We start from the raw sequence: 18,782 nt of genomic DNA, 5'->3' as shown, positions 1-18,782 counted from the left end.
TTCACAGTCAGAATTTTTCCAGAGACAGGAGATCAAACTGGGAAGCTTCATTCTTTCAGCAAGTTGATCATCAACTACTCCAAACAATATCCAAAGCAGGAACTTACGCCTGGCACCCATATGCCCAGTCAGACGGTCTCCAGTAAACAAACAGTTATCCCAAGCCACATGACTATCTGCAATGCCTACTTAAAAAAAAAGTTCCAATGCCTTTTCAATTACCACTTTGAAAAAAAAATTCAAGTATCCACAATCTTTCAATCTAAAATCCATGCAAACATTTAAATATGAAGTCTTCATAACATTGGCCTGTGAATTTGCTTATTTTCAAGTTAAATTTATTTCCCTCAAAGAAAAACTTGAAGGATTCTAATCACAACTTCTGAGACATTGTCTATTGGCAATGTTCATTTGTAAAATAATTATTTTCTTCAGCTAAATTTCTAACCATTGATTTCTATTCAGATCACAATCTGCAACAATTGAATTAGAATTATCCCTGTAACAAACCTTGATTCAGTGTCTCAAGATGCAATCAGACATTAGTTAAGTCCTTTTTCTTCCCTAATGTTTGTTTATTGGCTGCAGACAGTAGCACAATTGCAAAATACTTTTAAAGTCTATGACTTTAAAGTCATTCAGAATTGTAAATCACGTTGATGCCTTGGTTGTGCACAGATCGCTATTCAGAAGTATTTATTACTGTACGAACCTATTCAGTTCCAGTTCATTACCCTTTAAAAGGCACTTCACACTCTGTAAAGACAACCTCGGTCAGCTCTTCAAGAAATCAGTTCCGGTATTTTGGACAAAAACACATCTCCTAAAGCGAAGCCTTAATGCCATGTGTGTTTGGTTACTTCCAGTTCCTGTAATCTATAAACATTAGCTAATGTGTTTTGGAGTCTGTAGTTCCATTGTAAAGTTCATAATTACATTACTGAACAAACTCAAATCATTCTGAATGCAGTACTCAATACAATGTGATTTTAAAAAACACTTCAGTTTACCTTAAAAGAAACTGACTTTTTCAGCACATTCACGCTAAACCTTCACAATTTTTTAAAAGATAAAATGTGTACACATCACACGTAGCTTTTGCTGTCAGATGTTGAACACTGCCAATGTGGAGTTCATCTGCCACATTTCCGTCCTTTTATGTGTTAATAAAAGTTGCCATTCTAACCAAATAGGAGTGTATCACGGCACTGGCTTTGCATGTTGAGAATGTATAAGCACTGCATATACTTGAGCAGGAGTGAGGAACTTTTGTTAATCATTTTGGAAAGTTAGTCTTAATTACTTGCAAAGCAGTTTTTGTTTCTGAATACGTACTTACTCTTCAACTTATTTCACATATTACTCTATACTCTGCTGAAAAATCACAGGTCTTAAACAGTAACTCTGCCTGATCAGCTGAGTTTTTCCAACATTTGTTGCCTTTATCACCTAACACTTCTATGGTAAAATAAATAAAAATGGGGGGGATGGGGGGTGGGGAAGAGCAGAGAAAGTATTAACTAGTACACCATAATTAACAGCATTACAATATAACTTTAGTTGATTATAGAATTGTTTTCCGCAAACAAAAATTAGATCTGAATCTTTTTGTGCCATATGGACAAAATCTAGAATATGGTGAATCTTACTCTGTTCAAGTACAATGATATCTCATAAATGGATAAACTCCACCTTCTTTACATCTTGCGCATAATGTCCTGGCTCCCTGATTTGATATAAACTGTACTGCAAAGCCATTATTTATGAAACTTTTGTTTGTTTTAATCACAAGGCCATAAATTAAATTATAATTTAACAGATAACTTATGAAATAGTCAAGTATACAATATAAATCATTCAACAAATCCAATTAAATAAGTTCAATATTTTAAATGGCTATATGTATATTGATATGAGCAGTTATAGACCAAAAAATATCCCTTAACACAAAATACTAGATTTGAACATTTGGAAAATAAATTAGACAACGTGAGAATTTACCCAGGTCCCAATCCCAATGTTCTTGTGCAGAGTTTTACCTTTTGGTCAGCACTGCCTGCATCTTTAATTCACCCTTAGATTCACAACAATTCACTCTCATTAACCCCATCCCTGAGGCTTTCCTAGAACGCACTACCTAATTCAGACAATGGAGACAATAGCAGTAAAGTGACAAGCCTGCAGATAATCTAATGATGAAGAACTTCACAATAAACTCAGAGTATTTCTCAAGACAGAATGTTTTAAAGGGCATTTTCAAATTGCAAGACCTTGCCAATGAAAGTGCTGGTAAATGACTGCAATCAATCTAAAACATGCACAGGCAAACAATAGAAATGCAGAACTTTACCATATCACATCAATGGCACTGGTTTCCTTTTTTTTGAGCACACTTTCAAATATGTCATGATTAGTCAAATGCATTTATTCTTTTGACCACAGAAAATGATGGAGAGACAAAGCAGTAAGGGAACTGAAATGCACAGATAAATATGTTTAATATCAGATCTAACAAAAATCCCAACAAATATGGGAGGGAGGCAACTTTGTGCAATGTGAACTATATTCAAAAAAAGATGGAGACCAGGTCAGGAATTGATTATCTAATAGGTCTTCCTTAGTCAACAATTGCATAAAAGTAGCGAAACTGCATGATCCAAATGTGGGTAGTCGCAAATTCTCTACAGTGTCTGCCAACTGAAAATGATAGCATTCAATGAATATACTATTGAGAGAAAAGTATATTGAAGTCCAAACAAATAATTTGTTGAACAGGGTCAAGTAAAACAGTACAGTGGTCAAGCTAAATGCCTGAGTAGATAGCTTTCAACTTTCTTGATGGCTCCTGATAGCAAGGGAAATAAAGTACAAGGGTTCTACAATCCAGTTCACTCAACTCGACCACTAAGAAAATTATTTTCATGCTATCAATTTCTACACTGAAGGTGCTTGAAAAATCCTTTTAAAGCAAAACACTGCTGTTGTAAAAAAAAGCCAACTGGTTTACTTATGATGTCACTTTTAAAAGTGGGACCATTAAAAAGATGTTTTTGGGATTGCTGTACCTGTGATTCTACATTTGCAGCAATACTCACTGTCTTGACTTGATCCAAAATGGTCAATCTACAAAGACTGGAGAATCAAGTTTTTCTCAACTAGAACATTATTTACAGGGTTGAGATTTTCCCTGCACAAATTTTATGGATGGTTCTGGAAATCAGAACAAACCAAGGTGAAGATGTAAAATAACAGCCATTTTCAATAAATTGTGGAAGTGTCGCTTATATGTACTGCTGCATTAATCTGGCTGAGCATAATTTCTGCAACTTTTGTTTTGAAATTTAACACAAGATATAGTCCTTGACCACCTCAGTTGCCCACTGGATTTAAGTCATGACACAGCCTACTCAAGAGTGGACGTTTTAAATAAAATGCTTGTATCAGTTTTTATTCATGGTGTACTGCTTAACGGCTGACAGAAAAAGGATCAGAGGCTCAGTTAAACCTATGTTATGTAAATAAAATTTCATTTTGTGGTCACATACAACTTCTTGTTAATATGCGTTTCCTATTCTCCTTTCTGTAGCAGCTCTAAATCAGCATCTGGCCAGACACGTTCATAAGTTCATTCCTACTGACACTAATTCCAGGTTGAAGATTGCTCAGTTACGTGGACCAATGTTTCTTAATATTCAAGGAAACTAGAATTGGTCTCTAAAATTTATACAAACCCTTAAAAGTTCGTATCAAGTATCCTTAAAACCAATTAGATTCCCCAGATAGACTATCTCCCCTATTCAGAATGACCACAGCTGTCCAAACAAAAGACTACACTCTGCGAAGTTAAAAATCACACAACACCAGATTATAGTTCAACAGGTTTATTTGGAAGCAGTAGCTTTTGGAGCACTGCTCCTTCATCAGCTGGTTGTGGAGTATAAGACCGTAGGACACAGATTTTAATCGCAAAAATTTATAAATTTACAGATACAAAAAATGTATCTGAAATTATACATTGGAAAAAACATGGATTCTTTGATAAGACTCTCATCTTGTGGAATGGGCATGTTGGTTTCAGTCTTTTCATATGTAAATCCCAGAACTTCCTCAAAAGTACATTCTCAAGTGAACTTTAACAATAGGTCCATGTTGGCCCAGATAATGCATTGAAGGTGTGAGGTGCCTTGTGTAAGGCCGTCTGTGCGCCAATGTTCAGACTGAACAAATTCACCCCATTGTGCAGGGGTGTGAGAGTGTCTGTGAGAGTGTGCACGTGTATGTGTGTGAGGGAGAGTGTAAAGGGATATAAGTCTGTGAGAGGATGCGTGAGAGTGTGGGAGTGTGTCTGTGAGCGTATGAGAGAGTGCTTGTGAGTGAGTGTATGGGTCTGTAGGAGAGGGCGTGCATGCGCACGCATGGTGCAGTGGGGTCATCTGTAGTGTGAGATGAACCCAAGGTCCTGTTTGAGACCAGCCCCATGGGTACCAAACTTGGCTATCAGCCTCGGCTCAGCCACTTTGCATTGTTGCCTATCCTGAAGTCTGCCTTGAAGGATGGTCACCTGAAGGTCCGAGGTCGAATGCTCCCGCGCACACACACACCCAACAACAAAAAAAGTGGGGTAAATTTGTACTTGCAGAATTACATTTTATTTTGCTCAAAAACTGCATGAATCCATGTAAGATTCTGTAAACCTCCTTTTTAGATTAGAATCAGTCTGAACATTTGGGCACAGACAGCCGCACACAGGGCACCTCATACCTTCAATGCATTACCTGGGCCAACATGGCAACTATTGTTGAAGTTCACTTGAGAATGTAACTTTAAGAAAGTTCTGCGATTTACATATGAAAGAACTGAAACCAACATGTTCATTCTAAAAGATGAGAGACTTAACAAACAATCCAGGTCTTTTTCAATATATAATTTAGGTTACATCACACTGTAAACTTTTGCAATAAATTCTGTGTCTTACGATTTTATACTCCACAACCATCTGATCAAGGAGCAGCCCTCTAAAAGCTAGTGCTTCCAAATAAATCTGTTGGACTATAACCTGGTGTTGTGAGATTTTTAACTTCGTACACCCCAGTCCAACACTGGCATCACCAAATCATGACATTCTGCAAAGGCATTTAAAAGGGAGACAAAGTTTGATATGCCCTGGATATTATCTTGAGTTTGCACTGTTTATAAAACAAAAATCTTTACTGAATTTTGTTCAGTCATTTGTGATGGGTCCGCCAGTTTGTAATTTGTTCGGTCTGGTTAATTTTGAGAACAACATTGCTGATTACTTTTCAATATTGGTGATTATAAATTGAAATCTATGGAAAAATCTCCTGATATATTGCTTCTTACCCTCGGAATTCAACAATTTTATAGTCAGACATTGAGTTGGCATTATGGTTTCCATTGTTTGAAAACAGACTCGACAGCACTCTTCAGTTTTTAAATATGTGGTTTTCATTTTCTTTAAGGTTTTTACTGGACAAGTATTTGAAAAAGCATAAACCGGTTAAACATTCTAAGTGTTCTTTAACTGAAGGGGAGTTAAAAGTTCAGTTAAACATACTAAGTTGTTCTTCAACCAACAAAGTCAGGATGTAAATTGTCACATATCTCCAAAAAACAGGACTAGCACAAGATTCTAGATCGTTCTTCAATCTCTAGCAATGTGGAGACTGGAAGATTGGACCAAATGTAACCCAGCCTGCTAGCTTAAGAACAACCTTGGAACATCAGATTGAAGACAATTGAATTCTTGTCCTGTTTAAATTCAGGATCACTTTTAATTCCACGTTCTTCATTAATCTAACATTTTATTTTTCCTCTAGGAATCTCAGTTTTAACATTTCTCAATTTTGTAACCAGCTCAATTTTTTGCCAAGCAAAATCATCTTTAGCTTCTTTAAGAACTTCATTAAGGTTATGTTGTTCAGCTAAGAAAGCTTTATATTCCTTTTTATTCAGTTCATAAATTTTGATTCCTTTTTATTTTTTTTCCCCACTGTATTTGAAATTTGTCCAATTTCTACTTATCAAAAGTTTTTAAACTCTAATTTACATTTAAGAATACGTAGCTAGCTTCATAGCACCTTAATTCAGACAGTTTTAGTCTCTGAATGAGATTAATTTTTTTCTTCTTCAGTCTGATGTTCCAAAATTGTTCTTAAACTAGCAGGCTAGGTTACTGACGCTTTGTACACCTGGAAACATTTGATCAAATCTTCCAGTCTCCACTTTGCTCGAGATTGAAAAGGTATGCCAGGATCTTGTGCAAATCCTGTTTTTTTTTTAGATATGCAACAATTTACATTCTGACTTTGTTGGTCTCACGGTGAGGCCTCTTGTGGCTGTCTATAGGAAGAACTGTCCTCCTCTCCATCATTACGTCCACCAATACCCAGCCCTCAAAGCAGGGAGTGAGTTTTCATTTCCTCTGGGCCATGTCCTTGGTGACAACAGATAAGCACCACACTGCCAGGGCCACTTCTTGGTTTGAAGCTCTTAAGTGGTATGCATATGATGACAGCACATGAATGCAGAAGATCCAAGTAGTTGTGGGGGTGCTTTCATCTGTGCTGCTATCTGATTCCTGTGAAGCACCCCAAGGTTCAATTGCATAATTAATGAGATGGAGCGGAAGATTGCTCTAAACTGTGGCAGACTTGGCATGAATCTCACTTGACACTTGAATCTCACTGGGCGGCACGGTAGCACAGTGGTTAGCACTGCTGTCTCACAGCACCAGAGATCCGGGTTCAATTCCTGCCTCAGGCAACTGTCTATGTGGAGTTTGTACATTCTCCCCATGTCTGCGTGGGTTTGCTCCGGTTTCCTCCCACAGTCCAAAAATGTGCAGGTTTGGTAAATTGGCAATGCTAAATTGCCCGTAGTGTTAGGTGAAGGGGTAAACGTAGAGGAATGGGTCTGGGTGGGTTGCTCTCTGGAGGGTCGGTGTGGACTTGTTGGGCCGAAGGGCCTATTTCCACACTATAAGTAATCTAATCTAAAAAAAAATACAAAATACTTAACTGAAAATCTCACCCACTGTGTCCCTCACTAATTTTCCTATTTGAATGATCAGACAATCATTTATTTCTGTGGAAGCTGAAGGATGAAGAAAGCCAAAGGATGAAGAAAGCTAACTTCTTGGTGAACAGAGATGCTTTCAATAAATACAAGTTTTTGAAACAACTACTTGAGATTTCAATACAAGTTCACTGTTTGGTTCAGGATTTGATGTAAAGTAAGTGAAAAAATAAGTTCAACACTGGACTTTCAAATATAACAAAATAATGAATCACCAACATGAATAATCTTTAATGGGTCAGTTTTTAAAAAGTTACAAAGAGAAGGTTGCCTGTCATTTTGAAATTTCAAGCAAATGTCAGCATCTACTTTATCTACCTATGAACCCTAGGTCCTGATCTCATAAGGTAGCCAGTGTAACCATGTAACCCAAAGAGGAAGTTTAAAAAAAATCAGTAATATTTACTTCATCTCAATTTTAATCAAAATACCAGATTAGATTCCCTATAGAATGAAAACGGGCCCTTCAGCCCAACAGGTCCATACCGACCCTCCGAAGTGTAACCCACCCACACCTATTCCCCTCCCCTGTATTTCCCTCTACATAATGCACCTAACATTATGGACAATTTAGCCTGGCCAATTCACCTGACCTATACTTCTTTGGACTGTGGGAGGAAACAGGGGCACACGGAGGAAACCCATGCAGACATGGGAAAATGCGCAAACTCAGACAGTTACCCGAGGCAGGAATTGAACCTGGGTCCCTGGCGCTGTGAGGCAGCAGTGCTAATCACTGAGCCACTGTGCCACCAATCTTTCATATCAGAAAATAACACTTCTCAATATTGTGAAAGCATACCAGAAATGTTAAATACAAATTGTTAATAGGTTTCTTGGTATTAGAAATATAGTCACATTGAAATATAGGAAACATGACAGCTATTTTGCACACAGCAAGTTGCAAAACAACCTTGTGATAAAGAGCAGATAATTTTTTGCCTTTATGATGTCGAATGAGGCAGAAGTTTTGGCCAGGCCACCAGGATAACTTCCATATTTTTCTTGGACATGGTGCCACAGAATCTTTAACACTGACCAAGAAAGTCAATGAGGCCTCAGGTTAACATCTTATCCAAAAGATGATGCCTCCAATAATGCAAGACTCTCTTAATGATTGCACTGGAGTGTGATTACGTTTTGTGCTCATGCCCTGGAAAGGGACTTGAATCTGGAACCTTGTGGGAGAGTGAAACACTACAGTTCATTTTATTGTTTCAATTCTTGACATTCCAGAGAACTGATAGACAACAAAGACATGAAATTTAAATAATGAAATATTTATCTTACTTTTTATGGGGAAGTAGTATGAAGGACATGCTCAGCTGTGGTGATTAAAGTGCATCAAAAGACGAGGGTATAAATTGCAGAAAAGGATACAAGGATTGTTGTCATCAATGCTGCAGTTGTCCAGAATGATTGGAATACCACCTAATTCACGGACCTGTATAGAACAAAGTAAAGATTAAACTCAAATCTCGCATTACTTTTCAAATTGTACTTTCAGACATCAATTGCGCTGTTGAAGCTGAGCAGCATTTCAGACGTTTAAACTATTTTTCATTCCTTTCTCAAAGGTCAGAAAAGTCGCCATTGGGTATATGGATAGACAAGTGGCCTATTCTCCATGGTATTGGTCAACCACTTCAGCTCTGCTAAGGCTCAAATAACTTCAACCCTTTCTCACAGAGAGATTGATAGCCACTTTAATGCCAGCAAGCAATCTGTTCAGACAAATTCTCTCAATTCTGACAGCTTCATCAGGTTTTGCCAAGGCCATTAATATTGCTATGGAAACCTGCTTCTGGATTACATGACCAATCAGCAAGATGGACAGGTTGATGTGTTGCATCAAAGAAAGGATTTCAAATTAAATGAACCTCAATGTGAATTACAATGGCTCAACTAGGCAAGAAGTTTTGAGACTGCAACAGCCATTGGAAAGGAGAAGAAACTTGGGAAGCCTGCTATCTGGAGGTCCTGCTGCAAGATTTGAAAACTGTAATGACGTACTTTTTCATAGGACAATCACTCAAAGTAGTAGGCATGGATGGTGTCCTATTAAGTTTCACTGATTAAAGGCTTCCCAGCCATTCAGTTCACCTCAGTGTCCCAGCTGAACGGCTCACAAGTCAAAACAAAAGGTGCCCTGTCTGTCAAAACTCAAATTGAGGGTTGAAATAACATTTCATTACATGTAAAACATTTAAATATCTTAATGGATAGTTACATGAGCGTCCCCATTTGTCGATAACCCACCTGGATGAAACAGGGAAGAGGGTGCAAACTTGTTGGGATCCAGACCTGATGTCATATTTGGAATGTACATCCTAGCACACAAACAAACTTGTCCCTTAATGTCTGTGAAAACAAACTCCCCCTCCATAAACTTTCACCTCCATCTCAATGCATGATTGTACTCTTATTTCTTACACAATATTTGTATTATTTGAGCACGACAGGCCCGTGGACAAAACAGCTAAGAAGGCTGTCTCTACTACCCTCTTTCTTCTTGCAGAAGGAAGCCTCACACAAGGACAGAAGTTGCTTGAGGAAGGCATGCTGGATTCATGGGCAAGTCAAGAGTATTGGAGATATCACATTTTCAGCAGATCTTGATGATTCTTTCTTGCAATGAGATTCATGTTTGGTGCATTTTCCACCAGAATAAAAACAGTTTAGATTTAACACAAAGTTCATCACTCGACAAAGTCAAAAGAAAACCTAGCATCCTATTCAAATATTAATACTAACAATTTAATGCATTAGGACACATGTCTGTTGTAAAAACAACACTAATGAATTTTCTCCCTCATGTTCTCTCCTCTTGGAAGTCTTTCCATGCCATTATTACCTTGGAGAGGAGAACAGACATTACATTTATTTCTCAGTTACTGCTAGTGCTGTCTACAACTTGGTTGCTAGAGTTGACAGAATAATTGTAATTACTAATCTTCAACTCTTCTCTCCAGTAATTGCATGTTTTCTTTGCATGGGAAACAGGATGCTTTTCTGATATCATTTCATTTACTTTTGTTGAACATACAATTCAGACTATTGCTAAGTGAAAAGGTACAATGCATTAAAACATGTTAATTTTTTGAGATACTAAAATGACCTTCAGGTCAAGAGATTGTTATTACACCCCTGAACTGCAGTTCCTATTAATGTAATATTTACCAGTCTTGGTTTGTTCCCGACTGGGTAAATATAAGTAAGTACACGAGTCCACTTAGGAACGTCATTTTCTTTGTGGAAGGTAACATATTGCAGAATGACAGGATTATGGTGAACTCTCCTATCATAGTCACAACAGTGACTTCCCCTGCTATTAGAAAGGGTAAACTTCTATTACACCTGACAGTTTCATTCAGTTGAGGATAGAAAAGTTACTAATGGTAAATTGTTAATGGTCATGGTCTACTGTGAATTGATTCTGTCAATGATTTTTGATTATTCAAGAAAGTAGCTGAAATTAGTATGGTTTGGCTAAGTTTGGAAAATTGATCCTCAACTAAAAACTAACTTTACTGAAAAGTCTTTCCTATGATTTTGAGAAATGTCTTATCTTTCAAATTGGAAAGGTTTTAAATGACCAAGCTTCTTCACATCTGTGATTGAGTGTTCTTTCTATCTCTCATCATTTTGATCAGGTTCCTAATGCATTCAGCACCAAGCAGCCACTCCTCATGCTTTCACCCTCTTTGGAATACAGGAGTAGGGTAGACTATTCAGCCTGGCATTCAATCAGATCATGGCAGATCATATATGTCAATGCCACTTTCCTGCACTCTCTCTGTATCCTCTGATGTCATTAGTTTCCAGAAATGAGTCTTTTTTTTCATGAACATGAATAATGAATGAGCTTCCATAGCCCTCTAGGTAGATAATTCTACTAATTCAACAGCCTCTGGGTAAAGAAATGTCTTCTCATCTCATACCAGAGATTGTTCCTTGTTTTAGATTCACCCCCAGACAGATGAAACATCTTATCTACATCCACCCTGCCATATCCCGTAAGAATTTAGTAAGTTCCAATCATGCCTGAAATTCTAGGAAATACAGACCCAGTTTTCTCAATTTATCCTCATAAAACAATTCTTTCATCTCAGTAATTAGTCTGGTGAATCTCCATAACACCCCATCTATGCTGACTATATCCCTCCTTGCAAAAGGAGACCAAAACTGTGCTCAATATTCCTGGTGAGTCTCACAAAAGCAGTTTAAAATTGCAGCAAGATATTTTTACTTATTTAATCAAATCTCCTTGCAATGAAGGCCAATGTAGCATTTGCCTTCCTAATTGTCTGCTGCACTTTTAGTGCCTCACAAATAAAGACACTCAGGTTCCTTTGAACATTCTCACTTTCCAATCTCTCAACGTTTTAGAAATATTTTGCCCTTCTGTTTTTTTTCCCCTCCCAAAGTGAATAACTCCACGTTTATTCACATTATATTCTAGCTGTCTAGTTCTAGCCCATTTACTTAGCCTGTCTAAGTTATCTTATAGCATTGTCTTATCTTTTGGCATTGTCCTCACAATTTATGTTCTCATTCAGTTTTATGATATTAGCAAATCTGAAACATTCCAATTGTTCCCCACATCTAAATTATTATATATAGTGAACAGTTGTGTGTGGACCTAGCACTCAACTTTATCATAACAGTCCACCATCCTGAGATTGATCCATTTATTCAAATTCTTTGCTTTCAATTTCTAAACTGAGCTATTCTCAGTCTACACTTTCTCGCTTCTTCTTGCCTTCTGTTTATCATTCCAAGCACTCATGGATTCCTGTCCCTCTCCTTTCCCTTGCAGTTTCCTATACCTCCCCAAAAGTTCCAAAACAAAAAAAAGCTTATAGCTTAATTTGATTCCCTCTCTGCTAGTTGGATTTCTACCCAAAATATGAATAGTTTGTGCTTAGATTCAATATCTGGACAATCTTGGGTTAGTAAGTGATAAGTAATATTTCTGCCATACAAGTGCCGAGTAATGACCATCTCCAATAAGAATGTGTGTAAATAAATCTTTCATATTCAAAGATATTACCATTACTGAATGTGTCAGCAATATTCTGGCTATTTCACAACTCTCAATAAAGACAAATAATTTGAGAAAGAAGAGTTCAGAAGGATGTACTGTTGTACTTAAGGAAATTAAGGATAATATTAAATTCAAAAAACTAGCACAATGCTGCAAAGGTTAGTGGTAGGCCAGAAGATTGGACATTTAAAGAAACTAGCAAAGGACAACTAAACCAAAAACAAAGAGGGAGAAATTGGAGTAACTGAGAAAATAAGCAAGAAATAGAAAAAAGTACAAAACTTTTACACATATATAAAAGGGAACAGAATAGCAACGTAAGCTTAGAGAGTGAAATTGGGGAATTAATAATGGAAATCAATGAAATAGTAGCGACTTTGTACCTGTCATCAGGTAGAAGACACAAAATGCCTCTCAAGAATAGTAGAAGATCAAGAGGGAAGAAGGAAATTAAAACAATCACAATTAGTAGGGAAAGAAAGCTATTTGGAAAAGTGATGAGACTAAAAGATGACAGGTCACTTGAACGTGATGGCTTGCATCTTCGGACTTAAAAGAGATGGCTAGAGTTAGTGGTTGTATTTGTTGCAATCTTTCAAAAATTACTAGATTCCAGAAAGATACCAGTAAATTAGAAAACCACAAATTTAGCATCGCAAATAAGGGAAAGAAAGCAGGAAATCAAAAGCGTGTTAGGCTAAAATTTGGGAAATGCTAGACTGAATTATGAAGGAGGTAGAAGCAGGACATAAAGATCAATGCAGATTCAACAATGTTTTGTGAAAGGTAAATAGTTGGACAAATTGCTTAGAGCTTTTGAGGATGTAACAACCAAGATGGATAAAAGGATATCAATTGATATAGTATATTTGGATTTCCAAAAAACAATTGAATTTGATAAGGCATCAGGTGAGAACACAATGTAGTGGGTGTTTATTATTATGGACAGAAGAGTGGCTAATTAAATAGAGCTGCGACAAACAGATAATCTTCAGGTTAGTAAATGTAGCTAGTGGAATGCTACTCTTTTTATTTATGATCTACAATAATGATTTGGATGATGGGATCCAGTGTACTGTAGACAATTTGGTGGATGAAATGAGACAGTTAGGAAAGCTATTTTCAAAGATGTGAACAGATATGGATAGGTTAAATTAGAAGGCAAAGGAATTGGCAGACTGTGTATAATCATGGAAAATTTGTCCACTTTAGCAGGAAGAGTACAAAATCAGAACAATATTTAAATAGAGAAAAATTGAAGAATGCTGTGGTACAGATTAATCTGGGTGTCCTCAAAAATGAATTACAGAGTGTTGATATAGAAGGTAATTCTCAAATGAAATGTTGGATTTTATTGTAAGGTTGATGGAGAAAAAAAAGTAGAGAAGTCTTGATACAACTGGACATAGCATGGTACGGGTTAGTTTTCTTATTTAAGAAAGATGCACTTGCATTAGAAGGAGGTTAGAGAAAAAGTTTGATTCCTTGACTGAAAGAGTTGGCTTTATGAGCATTTTGGGCCTATAATCATTGGTATTTAGAAGAATGACAGATGATCTTATGGAAATATAAGATTCTGAGGAAACTCAACAGGGTACATGCTGAAATGATGTTTCCCTTCGATTTGAATCTAGAATTATAAGGGGCTTAAAATAAGGCAGAGATCAGAAGGAACTTCTTCTCTCAGAGAATCATTTGTCTTTGGAATTCCCTTCTCAGAGTGCAATGGAGACTGCTGGGTCACTGAATATATTCAAGCCTGAGTTAGACTGATCTTTGACTGACAAGTAAATCAAAGCTCTGGGTGGGGAATGTAGGAAAGTAGATTTAGGATCACAATCAGATGAGCCATTTTCTTATTGAATGACAGATCAGGATCAACGAGCTGAATGACTTATGCCTATTTATAATTCTTATGACTTTAGTTCCAAGTCAAGCCATTTTAATAGCACCAGGGAAATCTGGGTAAAAACATTCACACTTTTCACGGTCTAAATATAATCTGAATCAGACTTGTGCTCCCTTTAATAACTTCTTTCCATTAATTAGTTTTCAGTTCTTAGGTATTTTAGAAAAAGGAAGGTATTCAAGATTTTATAGTAATTCAAAATGGTGACAGAGTTTGAATTCTGCCCCAGGCTGAAAAACAAAAATCTTGTGACTACCCTTCAGTGCCTCTTCATTGCAGAGATGAGAAATTTGCTGCTTAACACATTAAGAACTGTGAGTCGATAGCAGATACTGTGTTAAAGTGCATTGTCAATTCTAGAGATCTGAAAAATTGCAGATCAAATTTTCCATTATTGAACTAATTTTTAAAATTTAAAATACTTTAATCACATAAGGAAACATACCATCTAAAATGTTACCAAATCATGTATTTAACAAAAATAATACAAAGGACAGCACTCACACTAAATAGATTGAGTAATGTTGAATTTGTGACATTGTAACTTAACATATCATTTTGAAAGCATTTTGTTCTAAACTGAGAAATGCGATGAACATTCAGAAACTGACTGCTTCTAAAGACATGCAGCAACTAGCTATTCTTAATAGGACACTTGATAAACCTCTTTCTTCCAGTCATTACTGTTAATTTTCAGAGATTAATAGGACCTACTTTACTTTCAGTGAAAAAAATCTAGATCTAAGACTTGCATGGTGATTAAAGATTATACTAATTAGTCATGTTATAAAATAGTTTTTTTATTACAGTTGTCAAAATGTGAAGTCCACTACATAGTAATGAAGCAACTCTCAGAAAATTGCATGTCATGAGATTCTTTGTCAACAGAAAGGGAACAGGGATTAATTTCATCCATACAACCCTATTCACCAAGCTCCTTCCAAAGCCGTCAGTTCCCACTGTTTGCTCCTGATTTGGCAGTATGAGATGATTTCTGAGAGAGCTCAGCTTTGGGTCACACAAAAGGCATTTCTTCAGGGAGTTTGAATAATTTTTGTTGCTGCATATCGACACATTCTGGACATTAATGCAGCAGGAAGGGTTTAATATTTTAAATTAAGTAATTTCAAACTGTAGGATTTGAGACCACCAATTAGTGTTGCATTTAAGGTTCATAGATTTGTAAGTATTAAAGGTGGCTTCCAACTGGCTTGTAACAAACAGAATACCCAGCCACAAATAAGCAGCAGTAAACTCATTACAATCTCTCAATGGGTGTTATCAGGATTTACTTTTTGAATTTGTTGACAGGTGGGCCACCATTTAATGTCCATCCCTTATTGCCCAGAGGGCAGTTAAAAGTAAACCACATTGTTGTGGGTCTGGAGTTTCATATAGGTCAGATTAGGTAGAGGTGACAGATACTCTTTCCTAAAAGACATTAGCAAAACAAGTAGACTTTTATGATAATTAGCTTTGGTTAGATTTCAGATTTTATAATCTGTCAGAGTGGGATCTGAACTCATTATGCAGAACATGAACCTGGAATTCTGGATTATAATTCAGTGACGTAACCGTAATGGCACACCTTCCTGAACTGTTTAAGCAGATGACCCAGACAAGTGAACCCTTAAAATTCAAATTAAGTGCACAGGCAGCAAACAACAAAGATATATACCAATTACATTTTCCTTAGTTACCTCTTCTTTTAATTGGGGAGTTTATGCATTTATTTTCAATCTGTATTTCTTATTTTCAATGGTAATAATATTTTTCACACTTCGGCTGTTTCAGAATAAGACCTTCTTGTATGATGTCACTGGCTTTGACGTAGTCACTTGCTTCTTTCTGTGTGGTCACATTATATCTGAAACCTTTCCCTCTAAATTGAATTGAATTGAATTTCTTGTCACGTGTACCGAGGCACAGTGAAAAGCTTTGTCTTGCGAGCAATACAGGCAGACCACAGAGTTGGTTAGCATAGATAAGTAAATAATAGATAAACAGTGGCAAAAACAAAAACACAGGTACAGGCAAATGTTAAGAGTTTTTGAGTCCATTCAGTATTCTAACAGTAGAGTAGAAACTGTTTTGAAACCAGCCGGTGTGTGTGTTCAGGCTTCTGTACCTTCTCCCCAATGATAGAGGTTGTAGAAATACATTGCCAGGGTGGGATGGATCTTTGAGAATACTGGTGTCCTTGACAGCAGACCTGGTAGATGGATGCTATAGATGGGAGGTTGGCCTTTGTGATTGCCCAGGCCGAATTCACCACTTGCTGTAACCGTCTCAGATCTTGAATGGTACGGTTGCCACACTAGGAAGTGATACATCCAGACAGAATGCTCTCGATGGTGCACCTATAAAAAGTTGGTAAGGGTATTCGCCGGCAGGCCAAATTTCCTCATCTGCCTGAGAAAGAAGAGATGTTGTTGGGCCTTTGTAGCAGTGCATTCACATGACGAGTCCAAAAAAGCTTGCTGTAGAGAACCACACCCAGAAGCTTGACACTTTCCACTTGTTCCACCTTTGTGCTGTTAGTGTGTAGGGGGGGGCAAGTCAGTAATGAGTTCCTTGGCATTTAGAGCTAGGTGGTTTGCAGTGCATCATTTTTCCAGGTCTTCCACCTCTCATCTGTATTCTGTTTCATCACCATCTGAGATTCAACCAACTATGGAGGTGTCATCGGTGAACTTGTAAATGAGATTAGTCTGGTATTTGGCGACATATACAGTGTGTACAGTGGGGGGCTGAGTATGCACCCCTGGAGGGCTCCACTGTTGAGTGTTAGTGAGGATGAAATATTGTCCCCAATCATCTCTGATTGTGTCTGCGGGTCAGGAAATTGAGGATTCAGTTGTAGAAATTGGGGCTTAGTCTGAGATCACTAAGTTTCGTTACTAGTCTCGAGGGGATAATAGTGTTGAAGGCTGAACTGTAGTCAATGAGTAGGATTCTTCTGTAGCTCTTCTTGGTGTCAAGATGTTCTAGGGAGGAGTGAAAGGCAAGTGATATGGCATCTGACGTGGATCTGTTGGTCAGATAGGCAAATCGGAGTGGGTCAAGAGTAGTGGGGAGGCTGAAACTGATTAATGCCATGAGCTGCCTTTCAAAACACTTCATGACCACCGAAGTAAGGGCCACTGGGTGGTAGTCATTGAGACATGCTGCATGATCCTTCTTAAGCACAGGGATGATGTTAGCCCTCTTGAAATAGGCAGGGACAGTGGCCTGCTGCAGGGAGAGGTTGAAGATGTGCAAGAAGACCTCTGCCGGTTGATCTATGCATGCTCTGAGTGCACGGCCTGGTACTCCGTCTGGTCCCATCGCTTTCCTTGGATTCACATGAAGGAAAACTGACCTGCCCTCTGAGGCAGTGACTGTTGGGACAGGTTCATCAGGACTTGTCAGAATAGAAATTCTGCTCAAAGTGAACATAGGTGTTGAGACGATCTGGGAGGGATGTGTCATCATGTGCTATCTTGCACCATCTCTTTTTAGAACCTGTGATGTCATTCAGTTCTTGCCATAGTCGCTGGGTGTCTGTTTGGGTTTGTAGTTTGGATCGGTATTTGTCTTTGGCTGTCTTAATGGCTTGGTGAGGGTCATACTTGGATTCCTTATATTTGAGTGGGTTTCCTGATCTGAAGGCCTCACGCCTGGTTTTTAGCAGGTTCTGTATGTTCTGATTCATCCAGGGTTTCCTGCTGAGGAACACCTGGATTGACTTCCTCGGCCATGCAATCCTCCACACACTCGCTGATAAAGTCTGTGACGGTGGTGGCGTACCTGCGGATTGTTTGAACATGGCCCAATCAGCTGATTTCAGACAGCACTGGAGTTGATCCTTTGCCTCCTCCGAGCAGCACTAAACCTGTATCCTTGAGGGAGTCTCCTGCTTGAGCTTTTGCCTATAAGCCGGGAGAAGAAACATGGTATTGTGATCAGAATTTCTGAAATGAGGGCGGGGGATGGAGCAGTAGGCATCTTTCACAGTGGTATAGCAGTGGTCTAAAAGGTTCGGACCCCTGGTGGGGCAGGTAATATTCTGGTGGTATTTGGGCAACACCTTCCTTAGATTGGCTTGATTGAAGTTGTCAGTTACAATAAACAGGGCCTTGGCGTGTTCTGTCTCCAGGGTGTTAGTGGTGGAGTACAGCACATTCAGAGCTTTCTCAACGTTTGCCTGTGACGGTACGTACACAGCAGTTAGTATAACAGCGATGAATTCCCGTGGTAGGTAGAAGGAGTGATATTTGATGGTGACTAATTCAAGGTTTGGGGAGCAAAGGCTGCCTAGGGTTGCAGTGTCCGTGCACCACAGTTGTTGATTAAAAATCAAACTCCTCCAACCCTTTGTCTTACCTAAGGATGCTGTATGGTCCATACGATGGATAGAAAAACCATCAGCCTGAAGTGAATGGATGGGTTGAGACAGGTTTCTATGAAGCAGAGTGCGCAGCAGTCCGGCAGTTCATACTGGAAGCTCTGTTGTAATTTTATTTAAATGTTGCCCTAGGCCAAAACACCCTTCCTATATTTCAAAATGGTCTTTCATAGCTTTCATAACACTTTATAAGTTTTGCCCAAACATCTTCAATTGATTTCTCAATGAACTTCCCTTCATCATAAGATCAGAAGTGGGGATGTTCACTGACCATTGCACAATGTTCAGTGCCATTCATGACTCCTCAGTTATTGAAGCAATCCTTCTCAAATGCAGCAAGACCT

General features: G+C 38.1%; 1 protein-coding gene across 1 annotated transcript in view; it reads right to left on the bottom strand.

Annotated features, from left to right (window-relative positions):
• The window catches only part of atxn10 (ataxin 10), a 215,871-nt gene that overhangs the window by 20,835 nt on the left and 176,254 nt on the right, over positions 1-18,782 (bottom strand). The window contains exon 10 of the mRNA XM_072552311.1: positions 8,476-8,539. Coding sequence (XP_072408412.1) covers positions 8,476-8,539 — 64 coding nt within the window. The remainder of the gene's footprint in view (positions 1-8,475; positions 8,540-18,782) is intronic.

The sequence above is a fragment of the Chiloscyllium punctatum genome, chromosome 32 (assembly GCF_047496795.1).
Source record: "Chiloscyllium punctatum isolate Juve2018m chromosome 32, sChiPun1.3, whole genome shotgun sequence".
Classification (NCBI taxonomy): Eukaryota; Metazoa; Chordata; class Chondrichthyes; order Orectolobiformes; family Hemiscylliidae; genus Chiloscyllium; species Chiloscyllium punctatum.
Note: the sequence above shows the minus strand (reverse complement) of the source record. Positions and strands in the feature narration are given on the sequence as shown.